General features: G+C 52.1%; 3 protein-coding genes across 4 annotated transcripts; 1 reads left to right on the top strand and 2 right to left on the bottom strand.

Annotated features, from left to right (window-relative positions):
• Positions 1-619: 619 nt before the first annotated feature.
• NANOS2 (nanos C2HC-type zinc finger 2) lies at positions 620-2,074 on the bottom strand. The gene has a single exon (XM_063312153.1). It carries the CDS (start codon positions 1,513-1,515, stop codon positions 967-969), a length of 549 nt encoding a protein of 182 aa, XP_063168223.1. The 5' UTR covers positions 1,516-2,074; the 3' UTR covers positions 620-966.
• A 6,155-nt stretch (positions 2,075-8,229) lies between these two features.
• Positions 8,230-19,219, top strand: CCDC61 (coiled-coil domain containing 61). Its single transcript, XM_063312034.1, has 13 exons — positions 8,230-8,543; positions 9,682-9,764; positions 10,179-10,339; positions 10,737-10,889; positions 11,658-11,874; positions 12,964-13,046; positions 13,142-13,374; positions 14,362-14,440; positions 14,799-14,926; positions 16,311-16,389; positions 17,108-17,174; positions 17,287-17,359; positions 17,909-19,219. Exons 1-13 carry the CDS (start codon positions 8,390-8,392, stop codon positions 18,004-18,006), a joined length of 1,608 nt encoding a protein of 535 aa, XP_063168104.1. The 5' UTR covers positions 8,230-8,389; the 3' UTR covers positions 18,007-19,219.
• Positions 19,220-19,990: 771 nt separating this feature from the next.
• On the bottom strand, positions 19,991-26,966 carry QPCTL (glutaminyl-peptide cyclotransferase like). 2 transcript variants are annotated; one of them, XM_063312097.1, is made up of 7 exons: positions 26,742-26,959; positions 25,412-25,558; positions 24,134-24,421; positions 23,519-23,671; positions 22,229-22,328; positions 21,840-21,956; positions 19,991-21,671 (listed from the first exon to the last, which is right to left on the bottom strand). In XM_063312097.1, exons 1-7 carry the CDS (start codon positions 26,871-26,873, stop codon positions 21,526-21,528), a joined length of 1,083 nt encoding a protein of 360 aa, XP_063168167.1. In that variant the 5' UTR covers positions 26,874-26,959; the 3' UTR covers positions 19,991-21,525. The 2 variants fall into 2 exon arrangements, with proteins under 2 accessions (XP_063168167.1, XP_063168168.1); XM_063312098.1 differs by lacking the exon at positions 23,519-23,671 and having other exon boundaries at positions 26,742-26,966.
• Positions 26,967-27,451: the final 485 nt, after the last annotated feature.

Here is a 27,451-nt window from a genome sequence, read left to right as displayed (position 1 = left end):
GTCCTCCCAAGTCAGATAAAAGCATTAAAAATTATGCAGACTGCAGAAATAGGTGCCTGTTTTCAACATTTACAGAGGTTGCAGAAATCCACTTTTCTGCACCTGGGATTTATGTGCAAAATATAATAGAATATCACTTCCAGCTTTCACAACATGATCTCCCTGACTGGTGCATGAAAATAGTGCATCAAGTGGAGATCTGCACCTTAAAATACAGCTATATACGAAGCCCTTGAAGAAAGTGAAACCTACTTAGCTCCAAGTTAAAATGAAATCTGGAGTGAAGATTTAAGTATTGCATGAATCTTCTGCAAGGAACCAACTGAAGAAAATTCAATCCAGTGATTAAAAGCAAAGGGAAGAAGCAGGGATTTGATGCAATAATGAAAAACATTGTTTATTAATTCAAACAGTCAACAAGTTACTACTTAAAAAATAATAAACTTACATATTGCAAACCAGATATAAATATTGTTCAGAGCATCTCAGCTTGTCTAATGTGTTCAGTAGCGAACATTAAAGAAAACAAAAGAAACCAACAACATATTTTCCTTTCTTCATGGATTAATTTAAGGCCAACGGGGACTTCTCTCAGACATGATTCAGGACACTCACAAACAAACAAAAAAGTACTTCTGAACTTACGGATTTAGTTTTTGAAAACAAAGAGCCACCCGTTTTTCCCCCTGAAACTGAAATCTGGTGTATTCGAAACACAAATCTTCCCGTATTTCAAAACAAATTTTTGTCTCATCCATCATCTTCCGGGCATAAAAAGGAAAGTAATGCAAAGGCACCTCTTTTGTAACTATGATTTTGAAGAACTGAAAGTTGGGGAACCCCAGTTGGCTGCTCTGGATTTCTTTCTCCCCAAACGTTGGGCAGCACGTTGCCTTCTCGTCATCCGCTCTCCAGGCGTAACTTCTTTTTCCATGGGACGGACCGGGAGCTCCCCGGGGGGCCGCTTTATCTCTTGACCCTGCGTCCGGCTGAGTTGCGCCCACACTTGCGGTACAAGGATTGCTTCCCCTGGTTGAGGGGGCAATATTTCAGCGTGTGGGCCTTGTCGGCTGTGGCTCTGCAAAGGGGGCACGTGTAGTTGCGCAAGATGGGGCAGACGACCACCCCGTCGGCTCTTTTCAACGGGTGGGAAGAATAGACGTTCCTGGACTCCCCGTTGTGCTTGCAGAAGTTGCAGATCCCCCGGCCTGGGGGCTCGGCGGGCTGGAGGTCTCCACCGTCATTGGCGCCGTTCTCCGGGCTGTTGGCTCCACTGCTGCTGCTCCCATTAGCCCACTGCACAAGGGCTTCCAAGGGATCCTGGCAAGGAACCGGTGGTGTGCTACTCCCAAGGGGGTCCCACTGGGGAGAGAAACCTTGGGGCTTCTTCCGGTCCTCAACGATCTCCATCACAACCTTGGAGAGGTTCAGATAATCCTTCCATCTGTCAAAAAAGCGGCCACTGGCCATGGTAGGAAGACATGCTGGAGAAGACCGGGATGAAGTGGAGAACATGGTGGCAAGCGGAATCTGTGCCCATCAAGCACACCTCTTTGAATTAACATGGGGATGCACACATAACATTGCAATGTAGACAATGTAAATAATGGAGAGGTGGAGTCTGAGATTTAAAGGGCCAGGGAATCCACCTCTTCCTCCTTAAAATGTCCCCACTTGGACCTCTCCTTTATGCCCTGAATATAACCTGACCATGTCTAGACATCCAAAGGTTTACTGCAAAGAACCCTTGATATGCCAAGAAGAAACCTCACCCCTCTTTCCCCTTTTTGGTTGCAATATTAGCTTGGGCACTAGCCAACACTGGGCACAAAAGCTGAAAACTGCCCCTGTTCCATCTAAAATTCAGCTGCATTTCTGTTTTAGATAATGTGCCAGTTTGCAGAGAGGGGGAAAGCCCATTTGCCAGCTCTGGTCAGAAATGGATGAGATGCCATTTCAAGAGTAAGTCCCATAAAGCAAGATAAGGGGTCACTGTTTTGGTGGTGGCTCTTTTTCTTTTAAGAATCGTTGTTGGCTAGTAGCCTAGGTGGCCACTGATGGTGTGGCCATGGGGCTGATAACTCTGAGTGGGCCTCCCAATAAACAGTTCATAAGAGGACAGAATCTCAGACCAGGATCTGTCACATCTGCACTTGTATTTAAGAAGCCAAGTGGTGGACATGGATTTACCTACGTTGTTCAGAAGCCATGTTCTTTAGATGGCTGACGGTGATCAGGACATTATGATGATGCATCAGTCATCCACAAAGGGTAGATGAAACACAATTTATTAAATAGGTGGGTCTTAAAAGGCCTGGAAAAAAAATTAAAAAGATTTCACCTGTTCCTAAAGGTCATGAGCAAAAGTTGCTGGGGGAGCCTCTCCTGAGGTTAGTCCACAAAAGCCGGTTCTTGGGAGTCCCCCAGCCCACCTGACTTCCAAGTCTGGGAAACACATGGGAAAAGGCAAGAACCCAGCCTCAAGCTGGAAAAACGGCGAAAAGTCCAAATTGCCCTTTGAACAGGATCCAACAAACAGACCAGCAACTACCACTGGTGGTAAAACCCCAGTGAGATCTGCCAGCCTTACCATTAAAACATCTTGCAGCTCCATGATGAACAGGTTGTCAATGGGAAGCCTCCATACTGTGCTTGGCAGACAGAAGGTGCCCAGGTAGGTACGTCCGCCAGAAGGCTAATCCATCCTCATAAGGGCACAGTTGGCATCTGAGCTGAAGCTGATAAAAACCACTCCAGGCCAGAGAGCTTGGTTGAGCCTCAATTTAGAAAACAGGAAACCAGTTACAGAAGTCCTCTTCTGAACTTCCACAAGAACACGGATGGAGTTGCTATGCTTCTTGTTCTGATCCATCACAGCCCATCTTTGTTTCCATCAGTGAGACAGGAATGGGCCACAAGAAGACAAGCTGGTGCTTCCACACTGCTGAATCTCAAATTGATCAGCTCTCCTTGAGTCCACTATGGAGCCTAAATGCAGTTCGTAGACAACCAGGTGGGCACCACCTGGGATCGGTGAAAAAGAGGAGCGACAGAGAGAGCTGCCGGGCATCATGCACACCGGTTATGGTTGTTGTTGTAGTCCATCATAATAATATTGGAAGCAGCTCAGTCCAAATCTCAGGAGGATTTCTCCCAATGGTTTTATATTTTTAATTGTTGGGGGGGTTAGAAGAAGAACTGAAAACAGAGGAGAGAAGGGTTAAGCCTTCATTGCCCAGCTGCATCCTTCAGGAACTGGTCAAGCCAGTTGCAGACTCACAGTCCCATCCACCTGCATCTCTACTAACCTCTCCAGAAGCAGATCATGGAATTATAATTGATGGTCTGGAAAACCTGTGGGAGGTCTGTTACAAAACCATCTGTCTGCATTCCATTTGCCCCTCTCTCAGCCTGGGTCTCCCCACCATGGTGCATCCTACGTTGCTAAACCAGCCTGAGAATACGACTGAATGGTCCAGCTTTTGCTACCTATTTTGCCTCAAAAGGAGTGTTTACCTCTTTGACACTGTTTCACAAAGCCTGTTTCACACCCCCTTTAACCTGGTTACCGGGTTAACCCAGATTCTGAGTTCACACAGGACACTGAATCATAATTTGCACAATTATGCTAAGCCGTGAAACATCTCACCAAAACTAGTTAAAAACCAGGTTAAAGTTTATCATTTTATGAATACAGCCTCCAGATCTTCAAGAGACCTGACAAAGCATGTAGAAAGACAGCAAGCTTCCTTTCTAGCCAGGGACGACAAAAATTGGCTTCCAGCTGCTTCCGGTGCTGATGGTCAATGCACACAACCTAATCAAGCTGGACAGGTGTTTTATTTTTCATACCTTTACATCCACAGAAGGGTGCTAAATCTGGCCAAGAGGAGTCTGCCTTGATCAGCCTTCCCCTTCAACTCGGCATCTTCTAGCTGCATTGTGCCGCAAGTCCCGTCATTGCCAGCCAGCAGGACACACACAGTGGCCCAAACTCCCAACACAAGGATTTCCACAGCAATGGCATTCAGAAGTATGTTGCTTCTATCTAGGAGGGCTGCATTTTAACCGCTATCGTTACATCCTGGCAGAGGCTAAAATCACTACCAATGGCTGTGGAAAATTAGAATACCTTCAGGAAATGCATCCCTGCAAAGCATTTGCAACCGCTGAGTTTCAGTGGACAATCTGAATTTGCTTTGGGGAATCACATTTGTGCTTCTAGCTTTAGACCCGGCTGTTCTGTTGAACTTGTACATTATCAGAAAGATAACAAAGGTTTTTCCAGATAATCAGAAGGACTCTGGTGGCGCCTTTCCCAACTCACAAATTGCATTCAAAGACTTGGGCTGATTTTGTGCTACCACAGATTCTCCTCCTACATCAATGACAGATTTATCCAGAGCCCTTTCTTCCCACCACAACGATGCTACAACCACCTCCAACTTTGTGTGACAAACCATGGGGAGAGTGGGGAGGAAGAACCACCAAAAGGATTGTGGCAGCGATCTCCGCCAAGCCAGACAACCAAGCCATAAATAAATCCCTCAGTACAATATTAAAACCGAAGCGCTTCAAAATATGACAGAGCAAGCAGGACTGAATGAGTCCTCTGCGTGTGTCTCTATCAATGCTATTATAGAAGTTCATTACATTTACAATAGTGTGGTGTTTTTCTGGTCTGTAACTATACCAGAAAAATACTACACTATTGTAATTTCAGCAAACCTCAACAAAGTAACAAAGTATTTAGAAAGAAAACAGGGGAATATTGAAAAGTAAACAGAACCCTGCGCCACGAAAGCTGGTACCTGTGAAGACCAGAGGGGCTACAAAACTTTTCCCTAACTTTCCAGGGACTGAAGAGTTCTTGACTTGGGGGGGGGGGGGACAAACAAGAGGAAGACTTCAACCACAAGATTTACTGCCCCCTCACCATTCTGCAATGGCTCACTCAGAGGAGGCCTCTACCACAAACAAGGTTTTCCTCTTGTGGAGACGCCACACGAGCCCTCCACGGACAACGGCGGGGCTTGGGAATCCTCCTTTAACACCCCCCCCCCCGAAAATGAGCTCTCCAGGCAGTCTGGCCGTGAAACCAAGTGAACTACCCTCTGGCTCTGCTAGGGGGCTCTGCGATCCTGAACAGGAAAGGGGCGGAGTTGGCGATGACACCATGAATGAAAGGTGGGTGGGGCACAAGGCCCTTGAATGGGGAGATGTCACAAGCAGGGGACAGGGGGAATGAATGGCAATTATGAATGGCAGAGGCGGCAGCCTGGGATTGCAAGGGAGGAAAGGGGATCAGAATGAGGGGGGAAACGGTCCCCAAAGTTACAGTAGGCTGGGGACTACAATGCCCAGAATGCTCTGCACTTCCACTAATTGGCACCATCAAAAGCTCTTGAAAACAGGTGATGCAATTCACCCTGTGCCTCCTTCTGATGCATAGCAGCCAGTGGTTCTTTCAAGATCCTCTGAAACTTTTTGAAAGACAGAGGCCTCCTTTATGCATCATGCTAAGCCGTGGTTTGTTTAACCAGGCCTATTGACTCAACCGTGTTTATTTGTTGGATTTATTACCATCACTCTTGATTTATTACCATTGTGGAGTCCCGGGTGCTCTCTGAGCCTTGTTGTTTTCTTGCAGACGTTTCATTGCCAGACCAGGCAACATCTTCCATGCCATTGCTCTTGATGGTTGACAATAATGAGCCCCAAAATAAAACACGTGCTGTTAAATTAATAAATAAGCAAGCAAGCTGGGTTGGCATTATTTGAAGCCATCCGCTGCGGTTCAAAAGCCGCAACAGCTGGGTTTGGAAAACTGGTAAGCCAGAATCAAACAAATCTGATTACAATTTACCAGGCGGTGTGACCCAAGCCACAGCTTCTGGGCTGCAGAACTTCCCAGCTATTTTTGCAGGAATGGAGGGATTGTGTGATAGTTCCAAGTCAGGTTTCTCTGCTTCTCAGAGCTTCAGGCAGAGATAGTGTAGGAGTAGAGCAAGGCCTTTCACATTCCTTGTTACCGACTCCCGATGTCTTCTCTATGCAAAGAGTGTGCCTGATCACCGATTCACACCCCCTTTCCCACCAGTTGGTTCCGATGCAAAGGTAATTAGATCCTGCAAGAGTCCAGTGCTTTCCCTTGTGCTGTATTCCAGAATATGTGCTGAAATAGAAGTCCTGCTGGTCTTTCATGCGGCCACACCTCAAAACTGAAACTTGATTAACTTTGTTTTTATGAGAGGAGGGTCACTTTTCTTTATAAAAAAAATTCTTCACTTTTCTTACGGATGCAAAGTCGTAAAGCTTAAAAAGACACATATCTGAATTCTCTGCTTTTCTTCAAGAATCCTTTTTTATTCAGACTTCAGATCTGCAGCTTCTGGTTATTTTTAATCATCAGGTTTCTTGGTCGAAGCCTTCTGATGCCTTGATAGGTTTGGATTAAGGACAAGCGACTCCTGGAAAGCCAGACAGACAATATTAGATCTTGCAAAGGAGAAATGTCCAGACCTGCCTCTTAGGCTCCACCTCTCTTGCATACTGAATTACTACATAGTAGCAGCCAGTTACATTCATTGGTTTACCATTAACTACATTTCAGTATATGGCCAGGAAAATTCCCATGTTCGAACTTGTCCCATTAAAAGGGTTGCACAACTTATAATATAGTATTCCTAAAACTGCCAATACGATGAAACATCAAATTTGGGGGTGACACCAAAGCAACAGTCAGAATACATGCAGCTACAGATGCCGATTGCACACCTATTTTGAAATTGGAGTATAAGCGCATTCATAATTCGAAAGGGTTGGCGTTCAACGTGCACTAACGAAGGCAGCAAACCGGTTTCGGTTTCTGCAGCAGGCGCCCTTTCCCTTCCTTACACCAGCCGCAAGCGAGTCCCGAGCCGCGGCTTCGCTGTCTGAAGCGCTCCAATTTCAGTCCGGATCGCTCCGCTTCGCGTCCAACAGCCGCTAGGCGTCGCTAAAGCGGCATTTTTTCCAACCCCGGCTCTCCGCCCATCCTGCAGAGCCGCCTAGGAGCACGCCGGCGCCCTCGGGATTGACAAACCCAGCCTCCAATAGGCAGCGCCGAAAGGGCGGGTTCTGGGCGGAGTTCTTTGTGTCCTCAAGGGGCGAATCAGGGCCAAGCCGCCGGCCTCCGCGTCGCTGATAGGGCGGCTCTCAGAGAACAGGACGAGATACAAACAGCGCGAAGGGGAGGGGCTTCGCCTTGGGGCGGGCCCCATCGCTTGAGTGACGGCGGCGGGCCATCCCACGAACGGGAAGGATGATTGACGTTGCCCGGGACCAAGAACGGCGCGGCAGTTGTTGAACCAGGGACCAATGGAGAGGCGCAAAGGCGGAGCCCCTCCGCAGAGGCGGCAGTTGAGGCGGGCGGCCCGCAGGTAAGTGGCTGTCGGGGGTCTCCTTCTCTCGCTCCCGCCGCCTCCCTCGGGCTGCCGGCGCGCCCCCAGCGGCGCCCCCGTTCTCGCTTCTCCCTTGCCTTCAATATTGCCTGGCCGGGCGCTCGCCAGGCGTCCTGGACTACACCTCCCATCATCCCCAGCCAGCGTAGGCGCGGGGCCGGGTGGCGGCACCGCTGCGGTCCCCGACCCCTCACTGAAGTCGCCAGGCGGAGTGCGCCTCCCATCAGCCCTCGAGCGCCCGTGGCTGGGGAGGATGGGAAGTGTTGTCCCAGCTGCCCTGGGGTACGGCTCCCCGCGTACTTTGACTTCAGATGGCCCCCGCTGAAGGCCAGGTGGGGGCTGATAGGAGCTGATGGCCAACCCACGGGGGGGGGCTCAGGCTGTGCTGGATGATGGGCAGTGTAGTCCGGTGGAGAACAGCCCCGTCTCCCGAGCCAGCCAGGTTGCACTTGCCTGCTTTCTCATCGCCTCCCCCAGGCTAGCCCACCCCACTGGATCCCTTCCCCAGATATCCCCCCCCCCATCGCAGAGGTTAAAGGACCTGTCACTTGGGTTCACACGACGGGGTTAAGTAGGTTGCTGGATCAACCCACATTCTTGGAAACCCACCGATGGGCTGGGTTTGTACAACCCATTAAGCTCACAGGCCAGAGGCAGAAAATCTCTTGGAGAACCGATGGGGCAGCTGGCTCCAGCCAAGAAGCCAAGCTGCGTTCTCGGGGGGGGGGGGGACCCCACCAGGCGCCCCCCCGCCAAAAGGTTCACTGAAGCTCCTTGTGCAGGATTCCTGTGCCTGGTCCGAGAGGGAGAGCCGCGAGCCTCGTCGGTCCCTGCTCCCGTCTGTCGTGCCTTTGCGTGCCGGCCGAAGCATCCTCCGCTCTCCTCCACCCCCCCGGAGACAGGGGGTGAGTTCGTCCTGTGCAGCGCCGTGCACCTCCGGCCCCACCATGGCCAAGCGAGCTGACTGTGGCCTGCAAGTCGACTACGTTTTCCGGGGAATGGAGCACGTTGTCCGGATGACGACGGAAGGGACCCTTCTGGAGGTGGAGGTGGAAGACCGGCTCACCACGGACCAGTGGCGGGGCGAGTTTGATGCTGCTTGTGAGTCTTTGAGGGCAATGAGAGGCGGTCGGGGACCAGTCGGTGGCGGCGGGAGGAAGCCTGGCACACGTGGAGGCTGGCCGGGTCTTCAGGAAGCCCTGCGGGGGCAAACCTGGGCAGCCTGCACAGTCGTTGGGGCAGTGATCCTTGCTCCCTTGGCTGTCTGGGGAAGAGGGCGGAGCCAAGGAAAACTAGAGGCCCGGCCCCTCGCCTTTGCCTCCGAACACACACGGGTCTGCTGACCTTCGCTGCTTCGGCAACCGGGGGAGAGGGCTGCAGCAGTGATTGCGCAGGTCTGCGTTCCGTTCCTGGACAAGTTAAAGGAAGGAGGGGTCTCTTGCTTGTTGCAACAAGACACACGCCCCTTTTCATGCTGGGGGGGGTTCCCTCCTTTCTCGCCAGAAACTGGGAAAGGAGCCTGGCCTAGATTCCCATCTGCTGGGAGACCGGTGGGCTTCCTTGTGCAGTTAATGGGCCACTGAGAGAACAGAGCACTGGGCATGGCATGGCTTATACAGGTAGTCCTCACTTAATGACCACAATTGGGACTGGGATTTTGGTTGCTAAGTGAAGTGGTCATTAAGTGAATCCAGCTTGATTTTACAACCTCTTTCTGGTGGTCATTAAGTGAATCACCACAAATCGTTAAGCAAATCACGCGGTTGCCCGTTGATTTTGCTTGCCGGAAGCTGGCTGGGAAGGTCGAAAGTGGCTCTCGGGTGAGCCAAAGGACGCTGCAACAGTCATAAATGCGAACCGGTTGCCAAGCACCCAAATCAAGATCACGTGACTGCGGGGATGCTGCGACGTTCGTAAGTGTGAGGACCAGTTGCAGTCAGTTTTTTCAGTACCGTTGTAAATCCAAACCATCGCTAAATGAATGGTTGTTAAGCAAGGACTACCTGTATTCTTACGGCCCACTCCCTGGAGCCTACTCATCCTTCACTGTGCAGGGAGAGGGAGGGTGAGATTGCTGATCTTCTCCTCTCAGAGCTTTTTGATGTGGGGATGGCAGGCCTGCCCCGCCAGGACCTAGGAGTCGGCAGACCAGCTGGGGATGGAAAGGCCACTTTCTTGAGCTGTGGCCATCTCTGCAAAAACTCAGGTCTCCGTTTCCCCTTATTTTTTCCTTCTGCAGTTATCGAGGACCTCACCCACAAGACGGGGAATTTCAAGCAGTTTGGGATCTTCTGCAGCATGCTGGAGTCAGCCCTGGCCCAGGTGGGGCACACATTGGCTTCCGATGGGTGCCGCTCCCACACACCTCCTTCGTCTTTTGCTTCTGAATCCAGACCCTGAGCGGGCACAGAAATCTCCCCTGGGAAGGGGTTTAGCAGGGTTCTTCGAATGCTCAGTCCTGCTCACCACCACCAGTTCCTTACGTGGGCATAGAGCAGATTTCAGCCAAAGCAGTCCGTTACTGAAGAGAGCTTCTGCCAGGAGTCACGTTTTCCCCCTGAAGCCTCTGGCTTTCCGGATCTTCTTGCCTGTGCTCCTCGGAGGCCTCTGGCTGTCATCCTCTGAGAAGCAAATGTTGGGCCGACTAGCTGTTGGGCCTGATCCGGTGCAGAGGCTTTGAAGTCCAAAGCTGGCTGTGCAAGCTGGTTTGTGTCTTCTTTTTCCCCCCTGAAACAGAGCAGTGAGTCCGTCACGCTGGATCTCCTCACCTATGCAGACCTGGAGGCGCTGAGGAACAGGAAGATCGGGGTGGGGCCCCGACATCCGTCAGCCCCCAAAAGCTCCCTGTTGAACTCCAAGCGCTACCTCATCCTGATCTACTCGGTGGAATTTGACAGGCAGGTTCAGGGGCGCGCCTGAATTTGCATCCGGACCTTGAGCCTTCGGTACTCCGAGGCCACTGTGTCACTGACGAGGCATCCAGGGATGATGGGTGGGGAGCTTGGGCCATTTCAGCTGGGGCAACCCTCCGTAAAAAGCAGGCTAAGTAGGGCGGCCAAGCGCAGCTCCACTGCCAACGAGGTGGAACCATGCCCCACAGGGCGTGGTCGGGAAAGTCAGGACGGGAGCTGGATTGGCAGTCCCACCTGGGCTAGAAGGCTGAAATCCCACTGGGCGTTGCTGGCCAGGCTGGCCTGGGGGGAGACAGCAGCTACTCAGTTTCGAGGCCCCTTCAGCTCTCCTTGTGTTCCCATCTTCCATATTTTCTGACTTGGCTGTCTTGATTCCCAGCAGGATCCATTACCCGCTGCCGCTGCCCTACGCAGGAAAGCCCGATCCGGTGGTTCTGCAGAAGGTGATCCGGGAGCTGAAGGAGGAATTGGCCATGTTGAAGGCCAAGCCGGGCAAGGACTTCCGGGACGTCGAGATCCGCCGGCTGCGGGAGGAGTGAGCCGACGGGCAGGGGTTGGGGCATTGCTGTGGCGGCAGGTCAGGTGGCCATCCTCTGAATACCCAAAGGCTCGGCATTACAGGCCCAAGGGGCTAAGAGCCAGGAGGTTACTTGCTGGGGCTCCTGGATTTCTGCTATTTTTCTCCTGGTTTTTAGCAAGGGTGGAAGGTGCACCCTTTAGGTAGGAAGAGAGAGATGCTCGGAAACAGCTTCCCAAGAGTCAAATCTTGGACAGCCCAGCAAGAGACCAAAACGTAGCCAGCCTTTCCTCAGAGATGCCTGACCCATCTGACCTTTATAGTGAGATGGGTGGTGTATAAATTTAATAATAAATAAATCTTAGTCGCTCAACGAATCAGTCAGAGCAAAAGTACAGGTAGTTCACAATTGGGACCAGAATTTTGGTTGCTAAGTGAAGTGGTCATTAAGTGAATCTGACCCGATTTCACAAGCTTCTTTGCAAATCACCGTGGGCTTTAGTGAACCACGTGGTGGTTAAATGAATTGCGTGGTTCCCCGTTGATTTTGCTTGCCAGAAGCCAGCCGGGAAGGTTGAAAATGGCAATCACGTGACCACGGGATGCTGCGATGGTCCTAAATGTGAACCGGTTGCAAGTCAGTTTTCCAGCACCGTCGTAAGTCTACCTGTACCTTCCTGCATTTGCAAAACCTTCGCTTTGGTGTTTCCTTCGGCTGGGCTGAACCGCAGCGGCTTGATAGCTCAGGTTGCGCTCCTGTGAGTGTGCCTCTTTCGGCTTCCCCAGGCTGCAGCGCGCTCTGGAGGAGAAGCAGTCGCTGGAGACGGCCCTGCTGAACTCGCAGGAGGAGCTCAAACTGGCTGCCAAGAGTAGCGGCTTTAAAGAAGCGAAGATTCTGAAGAAGGTGGTGCAGAGGCTGGAAGAGGAGCTGACGAAGGAAAGGGCCAAGCACCAGCGCCTCGCCACCAGGCGTCTGCAGGAGAGCCGGCAGCTGGCTGATGAGGTAGGTGGGACCCAGCCTTGGCCGGTGGGTCCCTGGCAAGGGACCGGCATCCCTCAGCCGGAGGGGCAGGGAGAATGTAAGCCGGCTTTTCCTAACCTGCTGCCCTCCGGCTGCTTTGGACTCCAGCTTCCATCATCCCCAGCCAGCAGGGCCGATGGAACTTGAAGCTCGGCAGATCTGGACGGTACCAAAATAGCAGAGGCCGGTATTAACGGGCGTTTTCTTATTTGGCATGCCACCGTAATACGCATCCAAACCACTGCATGATTGAAAACACCCCTAGGAAGAGCCAAGTGTTGAATGGTAACATTAGCTGTCCTCTGGATGACTTCAATTCCCAGAATTCATTTATGCTGGCTGTGGAATTCTCCCAGAATTCCACAGCCAGCATAAATGAATTCTGGGAATTGAAGTCCACACATCTTGAAATTTCTAAGGTTGAGAAACACTGTTCTAGAAACATTTAAATTCTGGACCTGGAAGTTGCTTGAATGAGGCTGCTTTATTTGCGTGACTTGTTCAGCTTCTGCTTCAGAGGCAGGGAGGTGAGGATCTTGGCAGGGTGTGAAAATCTTGCTCACTATTTCCGGTTATTTTGTTCAGCCGACTCTCTCTGGCTCCTGAGGTGTCAGCAAGGAGGGTGCTTTTTGTTTTCAAGCATTCCTGTTTCAGCTCTGATTCGAAAGAAAGCCCAGAATTGAGATTCCAGAACCCCGCATTAAGTGAGGGACCATTCTGTGGGTTCCTTTGTGCTTCCACCCCTGCATCAGGTTGTGTAAAGGACACGACCTGGTGAATCCCAGCCTCATCAACAACCAGGGACTGTGCAGATGGCATTCGGTGACCACATGGTGGCAGGCTGGTCCTGAGCCACCAAGCCTAGGAGCCTCTAAAAATATTTGAAGAAAATGTGTTTTTAGCAGCTCCTGGTTTTTATTGACCTATAGAATTGATTATTACTTAAGGGGCCCTGTTGGATGGCTGGCTGGGGAATTCTGGGAGTTGAAGTCCACCCATCTTCAGCCTGCCAAGGTTGAGAAACACTGGTTTAACACAACACCACCTTTTACCCGTTTCTGATGCCAACAGCTTGCTGAAGTGAAAGCAACCGAGAGGAGCCTCCGGATCCGTGTGAAGAACCTAACCAATGAGCTGGTTTTGTACAAAAAGGGGTGAGTGTCCTCAGCCAGCCTCACGCTTGGCTGCTTGGGCGAAGAGGGTGCCCGCTCTTTTCTAGCCGAGCGCCATCCGTCTCCTCCTCCCCCAGGCACTTCACACCCACTGGATCTTTTCTCTCAAACCCCTCTCGCCATTTCTCCCACCCTGCCCTGAACCGAACTGGTGCCACAAAGCGAGATGGGCGACGCTCCACCTCTGGGGAACGCCCCAATTCACAGGAGCGCAGCAGGCCCTGGGGAAGCAACCGGCAGCGGTCCACGTCCCGGGAAGGTTGCAGCGGGAGCCAAGGACGTGTCTCCCGGCAGTCTCCATCTCCGACAGGTGAGGAAAATGTCTGGCCTTCTCCAGGGATCGTCCTTCTGATGGCCCCACCTTGAGCCAGTGTTTGCAATTAGGTAGTCCTCGACTTATGACCACAACTGGGGCCCGAACTTCCATTGCTAAGCGAGGGAGTCGTTAAGCGAGTCACACCCAATTTTACAACCTTTTTTTGCTGTGATCATTGAATGAATCGCTGCAGTTGTTGAGTGAACCATGTGGTTGTTAAGTAAATCCAGCTTTCCTCATTGACTTTGCTTGTGAGAAGCCAGCTGGGAAGGTTGCAAATGGTGATCACATGACGCCAGGATGCTGCGACCATCGTAAATACGTGTCATTGCCAAGCAATGGCATTTTGGTCTGGATTTTGATCACGTGACCACAGGGTGCTGCAGCAATTGTAAGTGTGAGGACTGGTCATAAATCACTTTTTCCAGCCCTGTCGTAACTTCAAACGGTCACTAAAGGAATGGCTGTAAGTTGAGGACTACCTGTAATCTAAATATTGTCCTTTTTCCTCCAACTATGGGGAGGGAACGGTGAGAAGCTCAGGAGCGTACTCTGTCGCCAGTGAAAATTCCCTTTTGCGTTTCCTCCTGGCTTCCAAAATGTCCTGCTCTTACTCCAAGCTTGTTTCTCTAACAATGGGGACTAGAATCTTTTTCATTCTTTGTTGAAAAAGCGGATTTCTATACCTGCTGACAAACGTGATTGTAAATGTTTTATTAAATGTTGGCACCTCCCTACTGATCTACTGTAAATTGCCCAACACTCTAGTAACAGACATTAATCCATCATTTGATCATCTCTGTCCTAGGAAGTAGCCATAGTTTGTGGCATCCTGGTTTCTAATAAGGGCTTGTGGGAAGAGGGCAAGTCTTTCCTTAGCTCGGGCTATAAAAAAGCCTAGGCCGAGCCTTGGGAAGTTCTGTCCTGTAGCCAAAGCAGGTCCCTTACAGGTCCATCGCTCCCCCCTTTTTCCGACCGCAGGTGTCCGGGCGCCTCGCTTTGATCCTACGGCCTTCGTGAAGGCCAGGGAACAGAAGCAAAAGGAGATTGAGCAGAAAAAGTGAGTTAACTCTTTTTTCCCCAACCCGGTCTCGCATCCCGTGACCAGATGACTGTCTACCCCAGGCCTAAACAACTCAGAGGGCAAAGGGCCATGCTGATGAATTAGAAATAATCACAGGGCGCAAAGGAACAGCTCGCGCACCGACCAGCTGTTTGCCGTCTCAAAGCACAGTGGGAGCGATGGAGGCGCTCGGCCGCAGATCTTTCAGGCAGTGGCGACGTTTGGCAGTGGTGGATGTATGGAGTTTTTAAAAAATTCCGGCGGGCCCCAGGCTGAGTGTCAGGCTGGCCTGGTCTGCGCCTAGTTTGCTCCTGGAATCGAAGACACTCACTCCTTTCCTGGACTTCCTTTTCAGCAAGCGGCGTCTCCAGCGGGGAATGGGAGACACCCCTCCCAGCGGATGGTACCACCACACCCAACTCAGGGGCCCTTCAGCCCTGCCTGGCAGCAGCCTGGAGAAGCCACGGGGCCGCAGCTCTTCAGGTACGCCTAATGGCCCGAGATGGTTTTATTCCTCTTTATTCTACCAGGCCCCCCAGGGTGCAGAGGGTCGACGGATCCCCAGATGGTTCCTTGAACCATCTGATTTCAAGAGGGGAAACAGCAGGAGAAGAGGTGGGAAGTGAGCAAGTAGGATAAACCGAGCAGTTGTAGGATTGATCCAATTGTGCATGCTAAGAGTTGGTAGTAGCTGACTAGGGGATCAGCACCAAGACTTTTGAGGTGAGGCTTGAATGAAGAAGGAATATCACACCATGTCAGGCATCGAGGGAGCCATCTCCAGGCAGAAAGGACTTCTCCCCCTTTCAGAGCTCTTGACTTGTCCCGCCTTTATGAAGAGCCCCTCCAACCTCAATTTACAGATGAATGTTGAGATGCTTTTTTGAAATGGGTACAGCTTTTCTTCCTTTACAGGTAGTCCTCACTTAACAACCATTCATTTAGTGATGGTTCAGACTTAAGACGGTGCTGGGAAAACCGACTTGCAGCTGGTCCTCACGCTTAGGACCGTCGCAGCATTCCCACGGTCACATGTTCACAATTTGGGAGCTTGGCAACCAGTTCGCATTTATGACCGTCGCATCCCATGGTCATGTGATTGCCATTTTCGACCTTCCCAGCTGGCTTCTGGCAAGCAAAATCAATGGGGCACTGTGTGAGTCACTTAACAACCACATGGTTTGCTTAACGCCCACAGTGATTTGTTTAACGACTGCTGCAAAAAAAGGTAAAATCAGGTCGGATTCGCTTAATGACCACTTCACTTAGCAACCAAATTTCTGGTCCCAGTTGTGGTTGTTAAGCGAGGACTACCTGCATTTGGTTAACTTATACATGGAATTTGGTTTTTTCTTCCCCCCCAACCATATTCCACTTATCTCCAAAACTCCCACATTGCGGCAGCCACTTTGTTTTGCCAGCAGCACGCAGACAACCCCCCATCGTTCTCTGCGATGGAAGCTACCGGTCTCCTGTGGCTGGTAAGTCCATCCCAAGGCACCAGAATGCCTCTGAACGTTTTGTGTCCTCATCCCCCTTTACCCAGTTCAGGGGGTTTCTTCTAGCTGATAGCCAGACAGTAGCTTTTCACAGTGTTTCCCAACCTCGGCCTCTTTAAGATGGGTGGACTTCAACCCCCAGAATTCCCAGCAGTTGAAGTCCACCCATCTTAAAGTGGCCGAGGTTGGGAAACACTGGCTGATAATAATGAGAAGGTACTTCTAGCTCCTTTTGTTTTACTGTGATACCCTCTATGACAGCCTGGGGGGTCTTTCCACGCATGTACTTGCCCAACGTTTGATGACTCACAAGCGCAAAATCACCACTGGTGAGATTTGCGTGACCTCGCCCCAACTCACTTTTCCAGTGGAAAGCTTCCGCAGCAGACGCACCTCTGCCAGCTCAGGGAGCGAAATGGAGGAATATTCGGAACCTGTTGCATCAAGGTAAGGGATGGGGGGAAAACAGGATCTCTCGTAATGGGGGGTGGCTGCTCAGCTGCCTTTGGCATTCCTTCCACTCAACTTCCAACCTTGACGTTTACCTCCCCAGCCCTTGTGTAGAAAGGAATAAGTTAGAGCTATGACAATTTCTTACAGTCCCTGATGACACCTACCGTCAGAGGGTCCGGGGGATTTTTGCCCAGTGTAGGAGTGCGATTTCCACAATTTCTTGTACTTCTAAACCAGAAATAGGCAAACTGCTGGACTGCAGCTCTCAGCAGCTCCAGTCCCTCCAGCTGGAGTGAGGGCTGCTGGGAGTTGTAGTTCAGCAATACCTGGAGGGCTGAGGTGGTCTGTCGGTATTCTAGAGCAGCGTTTCTCATCCCTGGCAACTTTAAGGTGTGTGGACTTCAACTCCCAGAATTCCCCAGCCATCATGCAACTTTATTGTTTAAGAGATACTGTTTAATGAAGTGTTTCTCAACCTTGGCAGCCTGAAGATGTGTGGACTTCAACTCCCAGAATGCTGGCGGGGGAATTCTGGGAGTTGAAGTCCACACATCTTCAGGCTGCCAAGGTTGAGAAACACGCTCTAGAGTGTCCACTAAACGTGGCTCTGAGCAATGTACAGGGAGGAGCTCCTGCAATTAAGATGGAGCACGTCTAGGATTTCACTGCTGGATTTACCCGCATCTGATGGGTCGCATCGTTGTTCCTTTAGAGGCAGGAAGCGACTAGCCAGGAGCAGGAAACCCTTCAGTTCTTCATCTTGGAACGGCCCCACCGTGGTAAGTGGTCAGCAAAGGCTCCCCTTTCCAAGGTTGGGCTTGGGCTCAGGGAAAGCGCTCCAGGAGGGTCCCGCACAGACAGAGGGACAAGTAATTCCTGTTTTCCATTCAGGGTCCCCACGTGGACAACGGTCGCAAAAAACGCTTGTCAAGCACCCCAGATACAGGCAAAGCCGGGGGTAAAGGTAAAGCTGCAGAGGGAATCTTGGATGACTCAGGTGGGTGGGCATTGCTGGGCGCTCTGGGCCATGCGGCTAACGCTACGGGAGGGTGTCCTTTGACGTACTGCCACCCCGCTGCTCAAAACTGCCCTGCTTAAGGGGTGGGGGTGGGGCCCCTTTGGATCAGTCCCGCCTCCCCACTGCTATCCCCTCTCTCACACATACTCAGAGCACTGCTGGGCAGTTCGTTTCAGTCCAGCGCGCTGATTCCAGCCCAGAGCTGGTTGCAGCTCTCTCCACTCTGGTTTGGGCTGGGCACCGCTAGAGCGCGACCTTCCAGGGGCGGGATGCGGGCAAGTTCCCGCTTGATGGCCCTTGCCACCAGCCTCCCATCTTGTGATGGGCTTTGACACACACCAACCCTGGTGTCTCTTCATCCCAACTCTGCCAACCAGGCAGGCCTTTGAGGAAGAATCCCTCTGCATTCCTGATGGTGGGGCTTGTGGGCAGCTTGGGCCGACCCCCGAGGTCCTTGGTCTCCCACCTGATCATGCCCCCTGTCCCACCCAACAGGGAATCTGCACGATGAGCCGTCAGCGGACCTCTCCGAGATTGATGCCCGGCTGCAGGCGCTGCAGGAGTACATGAATAAGCTGGAGACCAGGACGTAGCCTGAGCGAGGGAGCCAGCGCCCAAGCCTGTGTCGTTCCTCGCCTAGCGAGACCAGACCCAAATATACCAGGTGTCCTTTCCCACCCCCCCCTGGTTTTGCGTCTTCCTTCCACTGCTTCGTCCTCAAACGGGAGGGCAGAGAGAAGTGGGGTGGGAGTGGCAATCGTGGGAGGTTCCGGTGATGAAATGCTCCCTAAGGATTTCTAAGGACGATTTCATCAAAGATTTCCAAGAACACCCTAAGAATGCGCAACGCCGGCCTTGTCTTGCATAAGGGGGGGAGGGGGTCTTGAAAGCATCTGCCCTCTTCCAGAGCCTTTAGGGTCGCAGGATGGGATGCGCTGCATGAAGCATGGGGGAGGCTGGGGGCCCCTGCAGCTTTGCCCTTCAAAAGGAGATGCAGCAGCACCATTCTTGTCCCTCCTGAAATTGCTGCCGCTTAAAAAAATAAAATCCCATCCAGATTGCCACCTCCGTACAAGATGCAACCTTTTTCTGAGCCTTCCACCCGCCCCAGAGAATTCATTTCACTAAATTTGGCCTCTCTGCCAGCTGTTTTCCAGCACAGCAACCCTGAATAATAAGTTTTCAATCTGTTCCTGGAGAACACCGCCCCCCCACACACACACACACCAGCCTGGATATAAGGCAGACTTCCCCAAGCTGGTCCCTTCCTGACAGTCGGCAATTCCCTCTTTTATCCCCCCCTTGCACGGGGTTAGTGGGAATTGTAGTTCCAGCACACCTGGGGGGAGGCCGAATGAGGAAACGCTGCTATAGGGCTAGGAGTTTTTACCTCAAGTGGACAGCAGGTAGAGTGTGAATAGATTCAGGCTGAGCCTTCCTACCGCCCAGAGCAGATGGAAGATCACCTGCTGCTTAGAAATCAGCCACATTGTTCTGGTGCAGCAGCCGCTTGGGAGAAGCTGAGCTGGCAGCAGCAGCAGTCCTAGCGACTAAAAATAAAGGAAAATTAAGGCCTAGTTAAAGCTCCGTGTTTCCCAGTTGATGTGGCCAATTTTGACCGCTCTGCTCAGCCCGGTTCCTTCGGGTAAGCCACTGGGGCTATGACTGGGCTGCTCTTTTGCTGGCTGGATCAGGAGCGGATACATGATACGCCTGGACAGTTCCTGGAATGTCTTTGGCCCCACTTCCCTGAAATGGTGACCATCTATTTCTTTGCGTCTGTGCTGTGATATGCTGTGATTTTTTTTTTAATAAACTTTTTTTAAGCTAACGGCTTCGGTCTGGTCCGGTGATCTTTCGCCACTGCAGAGCTCCTGTGCTACCTTAACTGGAAATTGACTTTCCCTGCATTTGAATCCTTGTAGAGCTGCATTTCTCAACCTTGGCAGCTTTAAGATGGGTGGACTTCAGCTCCCAGAATGCTGGCTGGGGAATTCTGGGAGTTGAAGTCCACCCATCTTAAAGCTGCCAAGGTTGAGGAATGCATCTCTAGAGTGCCTCAAGTCTTTCTTTTTTTTTTTCCTTTTCTCAAGGCTGAACCAATCCTCTCCCTCATTTTTTCGTTCCAGTTCCCTGATTTGATTCTGCACCTTTCTCCACCCTTGTTTCAGTTTCTCTGACTGCCCCACGTTTGCCCGACTTGCTTCACCGGGCCAGAGAAAGCCCTCACAGAAGCCTTCACGCAGCTTCATGCTGATTTTTATTTTGTGACTTAATGCGCTGTATGAATCCAGGCTGTGTGGCTAGTTTACAGACCAGTGTATTGTGCCAAACCCTGAAAATGGGTTTATTCAGTAACCAGTTTAGCCATCTTATAGGAACCCAGTTGCTGTATCTTTTCTGATTTGTGGACTTCCAAGGTGGTTTTTGCAGAGCAAAATTGGCTGCAGTTCCCTTTTGCTTTTACCCTTCCTTGCAATTTTGCATCCTGTCTCTATCTTAGGTTCCACTCGCCATTTGTTTCTCCTGCCATGGAGTCCTGCTTTACAAATTTACTAAAAATCTGTTTTCTTAAAGTATATTTAACTACTGTACATTCCGTTTAATTTTGCTGAAGACCAGAATTCCAGCAGATCAGAGCGTTATGACTAGTTCCATTTTGCCCACCAAATCATCCCCAACTCTTAGGAAATGTGGTCGACCCACAAAAACAGAAAACTTTTCTTGGAAGTTTTTTTCCTCCAAAAGGAAACAAGGGGCCCAAATCAACACACAAAGCAGCAGGCGGGCAGGACGGTGTGAACAGAGTCCCAGAGTGGAAAAACAAGTTATACCACAGCGGATCACATGAAAGGAGGAATGTTTCTTGGAAAAAGAACCCACAAATGAGTTGCCTCCGAATGTCAAAAATCCCTGGTGTGCTAGCTTTTTACTTGCAAGGTGCTTTACTTGCATAGGAAACATTTATAAATGGCATCTATTGGCGCAGGCTCCTCCATGTTTAAACCACCTCACAAATCGCAGGGATTCTTTCAGAGTTGTGAATCGCACAGAGGGTGCCTGTGAGGTAAAAGCAATCCTAATTTTTTTAAGAGACCCGCTTTGCTTGGGATAAAGTAGAAAAAGGGGGCAGAGGTAGGAGACCAAGGCCACTTTGCCCACGGCCTGCCTCACTGCAGCCACACGAGCTCAAAGGACAACTGGCCGTTCCCGCATGGTCACCATTGCACATTAAGACCCAGGTGATCAAGAGCTGGACCCTTTTTTAGGCTACAGGTAGTCCTTGTCTTACAACCATTTGTTTAGCCACTGTTTGGAGTTAGACAGCACTGAAAAGTGACTTGTAACCGGTCGCAGCGTCCCCAGGGTCACATAATCAGATTCAGGTGCTTGGCAACCAGCATGTATTTTCAGCAGTTGTGGCATCCCGGGGTCATGTGATCGCAACATTCCTAGCCAGCTTCCAACAAGCAAAGTCAACAGGGGAAGCTGGATTCATTTAATGACTATGATTCACTTAATGACCATGGCAAAAGTGAAATTGGGTGTGACTCACTTAACAACAGCCTCACTTAGTAATGGAAGTTCTATTCCCATTGCGGTCGTAAGTCAAGGACTACTTATGCAAGTTAAGCCACGCTTGGTTTCCAGATGGCTCCAGAGAGAATCTTGTTTTTAAAAAGCCAAAGGGGAAGGCCAATTTTTGTCTATGCCAAATTGCTCTTTCGAAGAGCAAAAGAAGTCCATGCTTCCCCAAATCTTTGGTAATGTCTGTTCTTTTAAGAAACCCCACCCCAGAGGCAGGCAAGTCCATCCCTTGACCAACTTCTTCTCCCTCAACCATTTTGGCTTCCCAGTTGCCATCACTGGGAGATACCTGCACCCCATACAGCCTTTGTGGTGGGCTAAGTACGACTTCCAGAGGTCCGGGGAGAATTCGCACACCTTCCGACTGCCTTCCACAGCATCGCGGTCCCCTTTGGCTCCTGGACCACCGCCATCCCCTCCAGGAAGCCAGTCCCCACATCGTCGTTCCAGGCACGTCCGCAGTCATTCCACGTCTGGCAGGGCCAAAAGGGGCTTCCGACTTCGGAGAACACCCCACCGCCACCTTAGAGCCACAGGTATTCTGCCAGGAACGCAGCGAGAATCTTGCTCAAGTTCTCCACGGTGGGCGGGTGCAGGTTTGCCTCCGTGTCCTCCAGGGTGTGCCAGACCCTGGGGAACGGGGTGGCAATGAGGTGGAGGACTGGAACACCTGTCATAAATACACACACACACACACGCGTGCATTAGCCCACCACTGCCTTCCGTCCTGTGCAAACACCTGATTTTAATCCTGAACGTCACTTCCTGAAAGGAAGGGAAGAGGCAATCTTTTTTTGTTCTGAAGAGGCAGGCTTGGAAGTAGCGGGGGGGGGCGTACCTTTCCTGAGGAAGGGTGTGTGATCGTCTTCGATAAAACCGTAGGGGGAGTCCCTCTGGAAATACGGCTGTTCCTGGGAGTGGGACTGGAGCAGGCTGAGCTGATGCATCCGCTCTTCTACAGAATGCAAGGCAGAGGTTAGGCAGGGGGCGTCTGTGCACATGGACACACATCTGGATGTGTGGAATTCTGGCCTAGCCAAGACCCCCTTCCTGCAAATTTCAATAATAGACACAGCTTGGGGGCTAAACTGTTGCATTCCCGGGGTTCTCTCTTGCAAATTTCATTCTCCCCTGCCCTGACGATGCTTCCTCGCCTGGTAATGAAACATCTGCAGGAAAATCACCAAGCTCCTGCAAACTTCTACCAACTCCGTTTCTGGATCTTACCGATGCTGATAAGCCTCTTGAACCAGCCGGCTGTTGCAAGGAAGTGATTCTGGATGGTTGGCCGGGGGGCGCCCAGCAAGTCCAGCAAAACGAAGAGAGACTGCAAGGAAAGAACAAGTTGAAGAGGTTGATCTAAGACCCTTTTGCGTGCATTTTGACTCATTCTTCCCTCACAGACCTCTCCTAGCTAAAAATGGGCTGAAAGGAAAAAGCAAAGCCAGAAATTGGGCTGGGATGACTGTGCAGGTTAACTCTGTTCAAAGTGGCCAAACCCGAAGTCAATCCGCTTTAGATGCTCGCTTCAAAGACTCATACAACTGAATGGTCCTCCGCCCAAAATAAAATTGCACCCCTGCATGTAGAAAGCTAAGTCAGCAAAAGGGCAGACGTGCATGCAAAATAAAATAACATCCCTGCATGTAAAAAGCTACGGTGTCAGCCTAAAGGCAGCTGTACACACAAAATAATATCCCTGCATGTAGAAAGCTAGGTTGTCAGAGAAAAGGCAGCCATATTTTTTATATTATTATTATTAACCTGGATCTTTGCAAGATGATAAGTCATGGACCCCACTCTACCATATCCAATCCAACCTGGGTCTCCCGCTGCTAGTCCAGCACTATAACCCGGCGTTTCTCAACCTTGGCCATTTTAAGATGCGTGGACTTCAACCTTGGCTGGCTGGGGAATTCTGGGAGTTGAAGTCCACACATCTTAAAACAGCAAAGGTTGAGAAACACTGCTATAACCATTACATCACCCTGGTGCTCATTTATACATATGGATGGGAAGGCAGTTCATCCCAGGCCTTGGAAATGGTACAGGCCAGCTATGCAGCCAAAGGCAAGTTAGAAATCAAAGCGTCAGCCCAGACTCTGGGATCCTGCTTCAAACCCCACCACCGAAACCCACCCCCTGCGTGGCTCTGAGATGGCCATTCCCTCTTAACATAACCTCCCTCGCCAGGTTGTGGTGCAGGCAAGACGGAGGACGGCCATGCTGGCTTTGAGGAGGGGCAAGTAAAAAATAACATCACAATATCTCGACATTGAGCAAAGCGTGGCTCCAGAGCTTTCCCACCTTCCCTGCCAACTGCAAAAGGATTCCGCAATGTGCAACAGAAGCCGGATCGCACTAGAGGCATCCGGTCGAAGCCCCAGTGATGTCACCGGCGTGATGATGTCATCCTGCCCGTGATGCCAAGGGTTCACCTGCAGGGTGACATCATCCCAGCTGTGACCAAGCACCTCTGGCTTATATCCTAATTTCCCATCCCAGAGACAGACTCACAATGGCCTGGAGCTGAGTGATGCCCTGGAGATGTGGGGCCCTCCCCATGTGCTCGGCTAGGTGACGGGCCCCATAGAGAGAGTCGGTCTTGCTCCACTCCTGGAAAGCTTCTTCCCCATCGAAAAAGAGCAGCTGCAGTGTTATTTTCGAACCCTGAAACCACAAAGAAGGCGGGTTATGCTGCGCTTTGTTGCCGCCAAGTCACAAAAGGGATAATGGGGAGGGAGGACCACACTCCCTCTGCGTCCATCTCTTACGTCCTCAGTGGAAAATACCCGCGTTTGGCCTTCTCAAAGAATGCACAGTTCATTCTTTTGCAAGTTTTCCCCTGAAAATTTAAGAAAAGGCCCAGAGGGGGGCCAAATGGGGTCAAATAAATCATTTTATACACGCATTTGAAAATGAACCTAGGGGCATTTGCAGGATAGGGGAACCAGGGAAAACAGTGTTAACTCTGGACTTCAAGGGGCTGAAAACTTCTGCACTCAAGAGCGTCCCACCCAGACAGGCAGGATGAAAACGTCGCTCTGCCAGCAACAACCGTTCCGCTCTACTCGCTCCCCCCAGAAAAAGAGATCCCACTCTCCATTCCCAGCCTGCCCTTGGCCTCCTCACCTGCCCCCTGGCTTTCAGGAGCAGCTTGTCCAGGGCAGTCACCAGCTCCAGTAGGATGGAGCAGGGCACGGCCGAATCCGTGGCCCCCACGAAGGCCCGTCCGTGTTTGTCTCGGGGGAAATACTTGGAGTCGTAGTGGCAGGCAAGTACCAGGCGCCAGGTGGCCGTGGGGTCCAGCGTGGCCACCACGTTGGCAAAGCTGACCATGCCATGTGGGGTCCGGTCCTCAAAAGCATCCAGCTCCACCTGCCAAGAAGCTTCCAGCGCCCTCAGCTTTTCCATGATGAACTTGAGGGAAATCAGAAAGGTAAAGGTTGGGGACCAGCTAAGGCTCTTGCGCGGGTTTCTAGTCCTCTCTATTTGAACCCTATATAGTTTTCATTCCTGGCAACTGCCTGCATAAGCCCCTGAAATTTTCTTGATAAAATTTTTGGAAGGGGTTTGCCCCAGCCTCCTCCTTCCCAGCAGGGACGCGGTGGCGCTGCGGGTTAAACCGCTGAGCTGTCGATCGGAAGGTCGGCGGTTCGAAACCGCGCGGCGGGGTGAGCTCCCGTTGCTCGTCCCAGCTTCTGCACACCAAGCAGTTCGAAAACATGCAAATGTGAGTAGATTAATTGGTACCGCTTCGGCGGGAAGGTAACGGCGTTCCGTGAGTCATACTGGCCACATGACCCGGAAGTGTCCTATGGACAACGCCGGCTCCAAGGCTTTGAAACGGAGATGAGCACCGCCCCCTAGAGTCGGACACGACTGGACTTTACGTCAAGGGAAACCTTTACCTTTACTACCTCCTTCCCAGGGCTGAGAGAGAGGCGGACTGGCCCAAGGTTACCCAACTAGCTTTGTGCCTAAGGCAGGACTAGAACTCATGCTCTCCCAATTTCTAGCCTGGTCCTTTAACCAGCATATCAAACCAGCACCCTGGGAGGTATTTAGGGTAGGCCTAAATGCCAGCCAACCTTGCAAGAGGCTTGTAAAGATAATAAAAGTGCTATTTTCCTGCTACAGCATTTTATTCAACAGGTTTTCTGTATGCTGTGGGTATTTTTTTTTTTAAATCACTTCCTTCTCTGTAGAAGCCATTTTTATTTGACAGGCCTCTGGGCACATGAAATGTGCTATATAAAAATGCTGAAAATCATTATTATTGAGCAGGAAGCTCCTATGTGCCTCCCAGGATCTGGCGAAAGATGTCTTTCCGATGCCTATGTATGTGTGCGCAGAAGGATTTCAAGGACACAATCCAGGTGCAAAGTTCTACGATGGGAACGAACTCACCTGCCGGACTCTGACGTTGCCGAGACTGCCCGGATACCTCTCGACCAGCATGGGCTGCAGGCAAGTCTTCCAGAGGCGTTGCAGATCGAGCTGGGAGGTCAGATGTTTTAACTGGCTGCTGGACAGACTTCGCGGTTTATGGTTCAGCTGTCGGAAGGAGAGCATTTTCCCTTTATTTGTCACTTGTGGGAGGTTTTTCAAAGCAACTGTTGGGCTTTATTCCTCTAAAGCAGTGTTTTTCAACCTTGGCCCCTTTAAGATGTATGGACTTCAACTCCCAGAATTCCCTAGCCAGCACAGCTGGCTGGGGAATTCTGGGAGTTGAAGTCCACACATCTTAAAGGGGCCAAGGTTGAAAAACACTGGGCTAAAGAGTCACTAGACAAATCAGTTCTTTGGATGGGATGGACTGTGACTTCAAAACATCTCTTCGAAACAATTTCCAGCCAGGAGCCCCCAAAAGCCATTAGCGCAAAGTTAGTTCAAATAAAAGCAGTTTTCCTGCAGAAGACCCATATCCACGGCCTGTTTTCCTCTCCCATCCCAACCCACTGCAGGGCACGAAAGCGAGTCATGGGTGGATCAAGACTCCGGGGATCGGGTCCAGTCCTGGATTAACCATTCAGCAAAATAAGCTGGATTCAGGACACCAAGGGAAGGGGGGCACCCCAGAGTTTCCCCCACTAGCTATCATGCCCTTAACTCTTTTGCTGCCCCATTCGAGTAGATTTTTTGATTTTTTTTTTTGCAATGCTGGACAATAGTCTGCGTGTTAAAAAAAAAAGTTTTGATGTCGTGTCGGTTAAGCGACGGAAGAGCCGAGGGGCACCATGGCTGGGCTGTGCTTAGGGCACCAGTTGGCTGTAATCCGGCCCTGACGGGGTCTTCCCTCGCTTCTACTCTCTAGGCAACTGAGAAACCAGGGTCTGAATCTTCTCGGGGTGACTCTTTTCCTTGGCAAAGCGGTCCCTGGAAGATGACCGCTGCCCTCCCAAAGGCCATCGCTGCCCGCTGGCTTCCGCTTCTGAGGGCAAAGCAGAACTATGCTGCCCAACTTGGCACTCCTCGCAAGCTAAGATCACATGCCGGTTTGCCATCCCGGGTTGTCGGCGGAGCGAGAGCTGGCTGACTCAGACGGCCCACGGAGCCAGCCTTTCTCAACCGGGCACCGCGCTCCCGGAGGGCCGGCTGTGCCCTCTGGCAGATGCCACCCCACCCCAAGGCGCGTGGAAGCCCGGCGACGGAGCTCCCGGGGCACGCGCGGCGGGGAGGCCGCCTCCGGCCCGGGCACGGACCCTCTCCGCCCGCCCGCCCGCCCGCCCGCGCCTACCTCGCTGCCCGGCGCCGCGCCGCGCTCGCCTCGCCCGGCGGCCGGCCCCCCGCGCCAGAGGAGGCAGAGCGCCAGCGCGCAGCCCGCCGCCACGGCCAGCGCCAGCCCGCAGCGCCGGAGGGAGCGGGGCATCGCGGGCCGCGGGGGGGCGGCGGGCGGCCCCCCCCGCGCCCGGCCCCCCGGCGCCCCCCGCGCCCGCCCGGCCCCTGCGCGCCGCCTTCCGCATGCCGCCCGCCGGCCTGGAACGGGGGAATGAATGGGGGCCGCGCCCCTCGCGCCGCGAGGCGTTCCCCGGGCTAACCCCGCCCCCCGCCGGGCTGGGCCAATCCGAGGGGAGGGGAGGGGAGGGGGCGCCTGGGAGGACCGCCCTCTTCCTCCTGAAGGACACGTGGGCAAAAGCAGCTGGCCGCGGAGGAGGGGGCGTGGAGCGCTTTTCCGCTTTCCTCGCCTGGCTTGCGGGACTACAGCGCCCATCGCCCCCGGCTGCGCGTGGTCGCTGCGGCCCGGGATAAGGGAGCCTGCCACGCACGGGTTTCAAGGGGGGGGGGCGGCAGGAGATGCGGCGATGCTCCGTGCCCAGCTAAGCGGGGCGGTCCAGCGGGCAGGTGGGCGGAAGCCGGATCCTTGACCTCGCAGAGGATTCCACGGGAGCTCCTTCGAGCTACCGTCGGGGGGCGCAGTTCGACGTTCCTGCTCGAGGTCGGGGCGGC

This window comes from Candoia aspera, chromosome 10 (genome assembly GCF_035149785.1).
Source record: "Candoia aspera isolate rCanAsp1 chromosome 10, rCanAsp1.hap2, whole genome shotgun sequence".
NCBI classification, from domain to species: Eukaryota; Metazoa; Chordata; class Lepidosauria; order Squamata; family Boidae; genus Candoia; species Candoia aspera.
This window is presented reverse-complemented; position numbering and strand designations above follow the sequence as displayed.

Coding starts and splice junctions, on each gene's coding strand:
- NANOS2 (XM_063312153.1), bottom strand. CDS start 1,515: ATGTTCTCCACTTCATCCCGGTCTTCTCCAGCATGTCTTCCTACCATG.
- CCDC61 (XM_063312034.1), top strand. CDS start 8,390: ATGGCCAAGCGAGCTGACTGTGGCCTGCAAGTCGACTACGTTTTCCGG. Junction 10,890..11,657: donor ATCCGCCGGCTGCGGGAGGA/GTGAGCCGACGG, acceptor CGGCTTCCCCAG/GCTGCAGCGCGCTCTGGAGG. Junction 14,927..16,310: donor ACGGGGCCGCAGCTCTTCAG/GTACGCCTAATG, acceptor TCACTTTTCCAG/TGGAAAGCTTCCGCAGCAGA.
- QPCTL (XM_063312097.1), bottom strand. CDS start 26,873: ATGCCCCGCTCCCTCCGGCGCTGCGGGCTGGCGCTGGCCGTGGCGGCG. Junction 25,559..26,741: donor GCGCGGCGCCGGGCAGCGAG/GTAGGCGCGGGC, acceptor TCCTTCCGACAG/CTGAACCATAAACCGCGAAG. Junction 24,422..25,411: donor GCAACGTCAGAGTCCGGCAG/GTGAGTTCGTTC, acceptor ATTTCCCTCAAG/TTCATCATGGAAAAGCTGAG.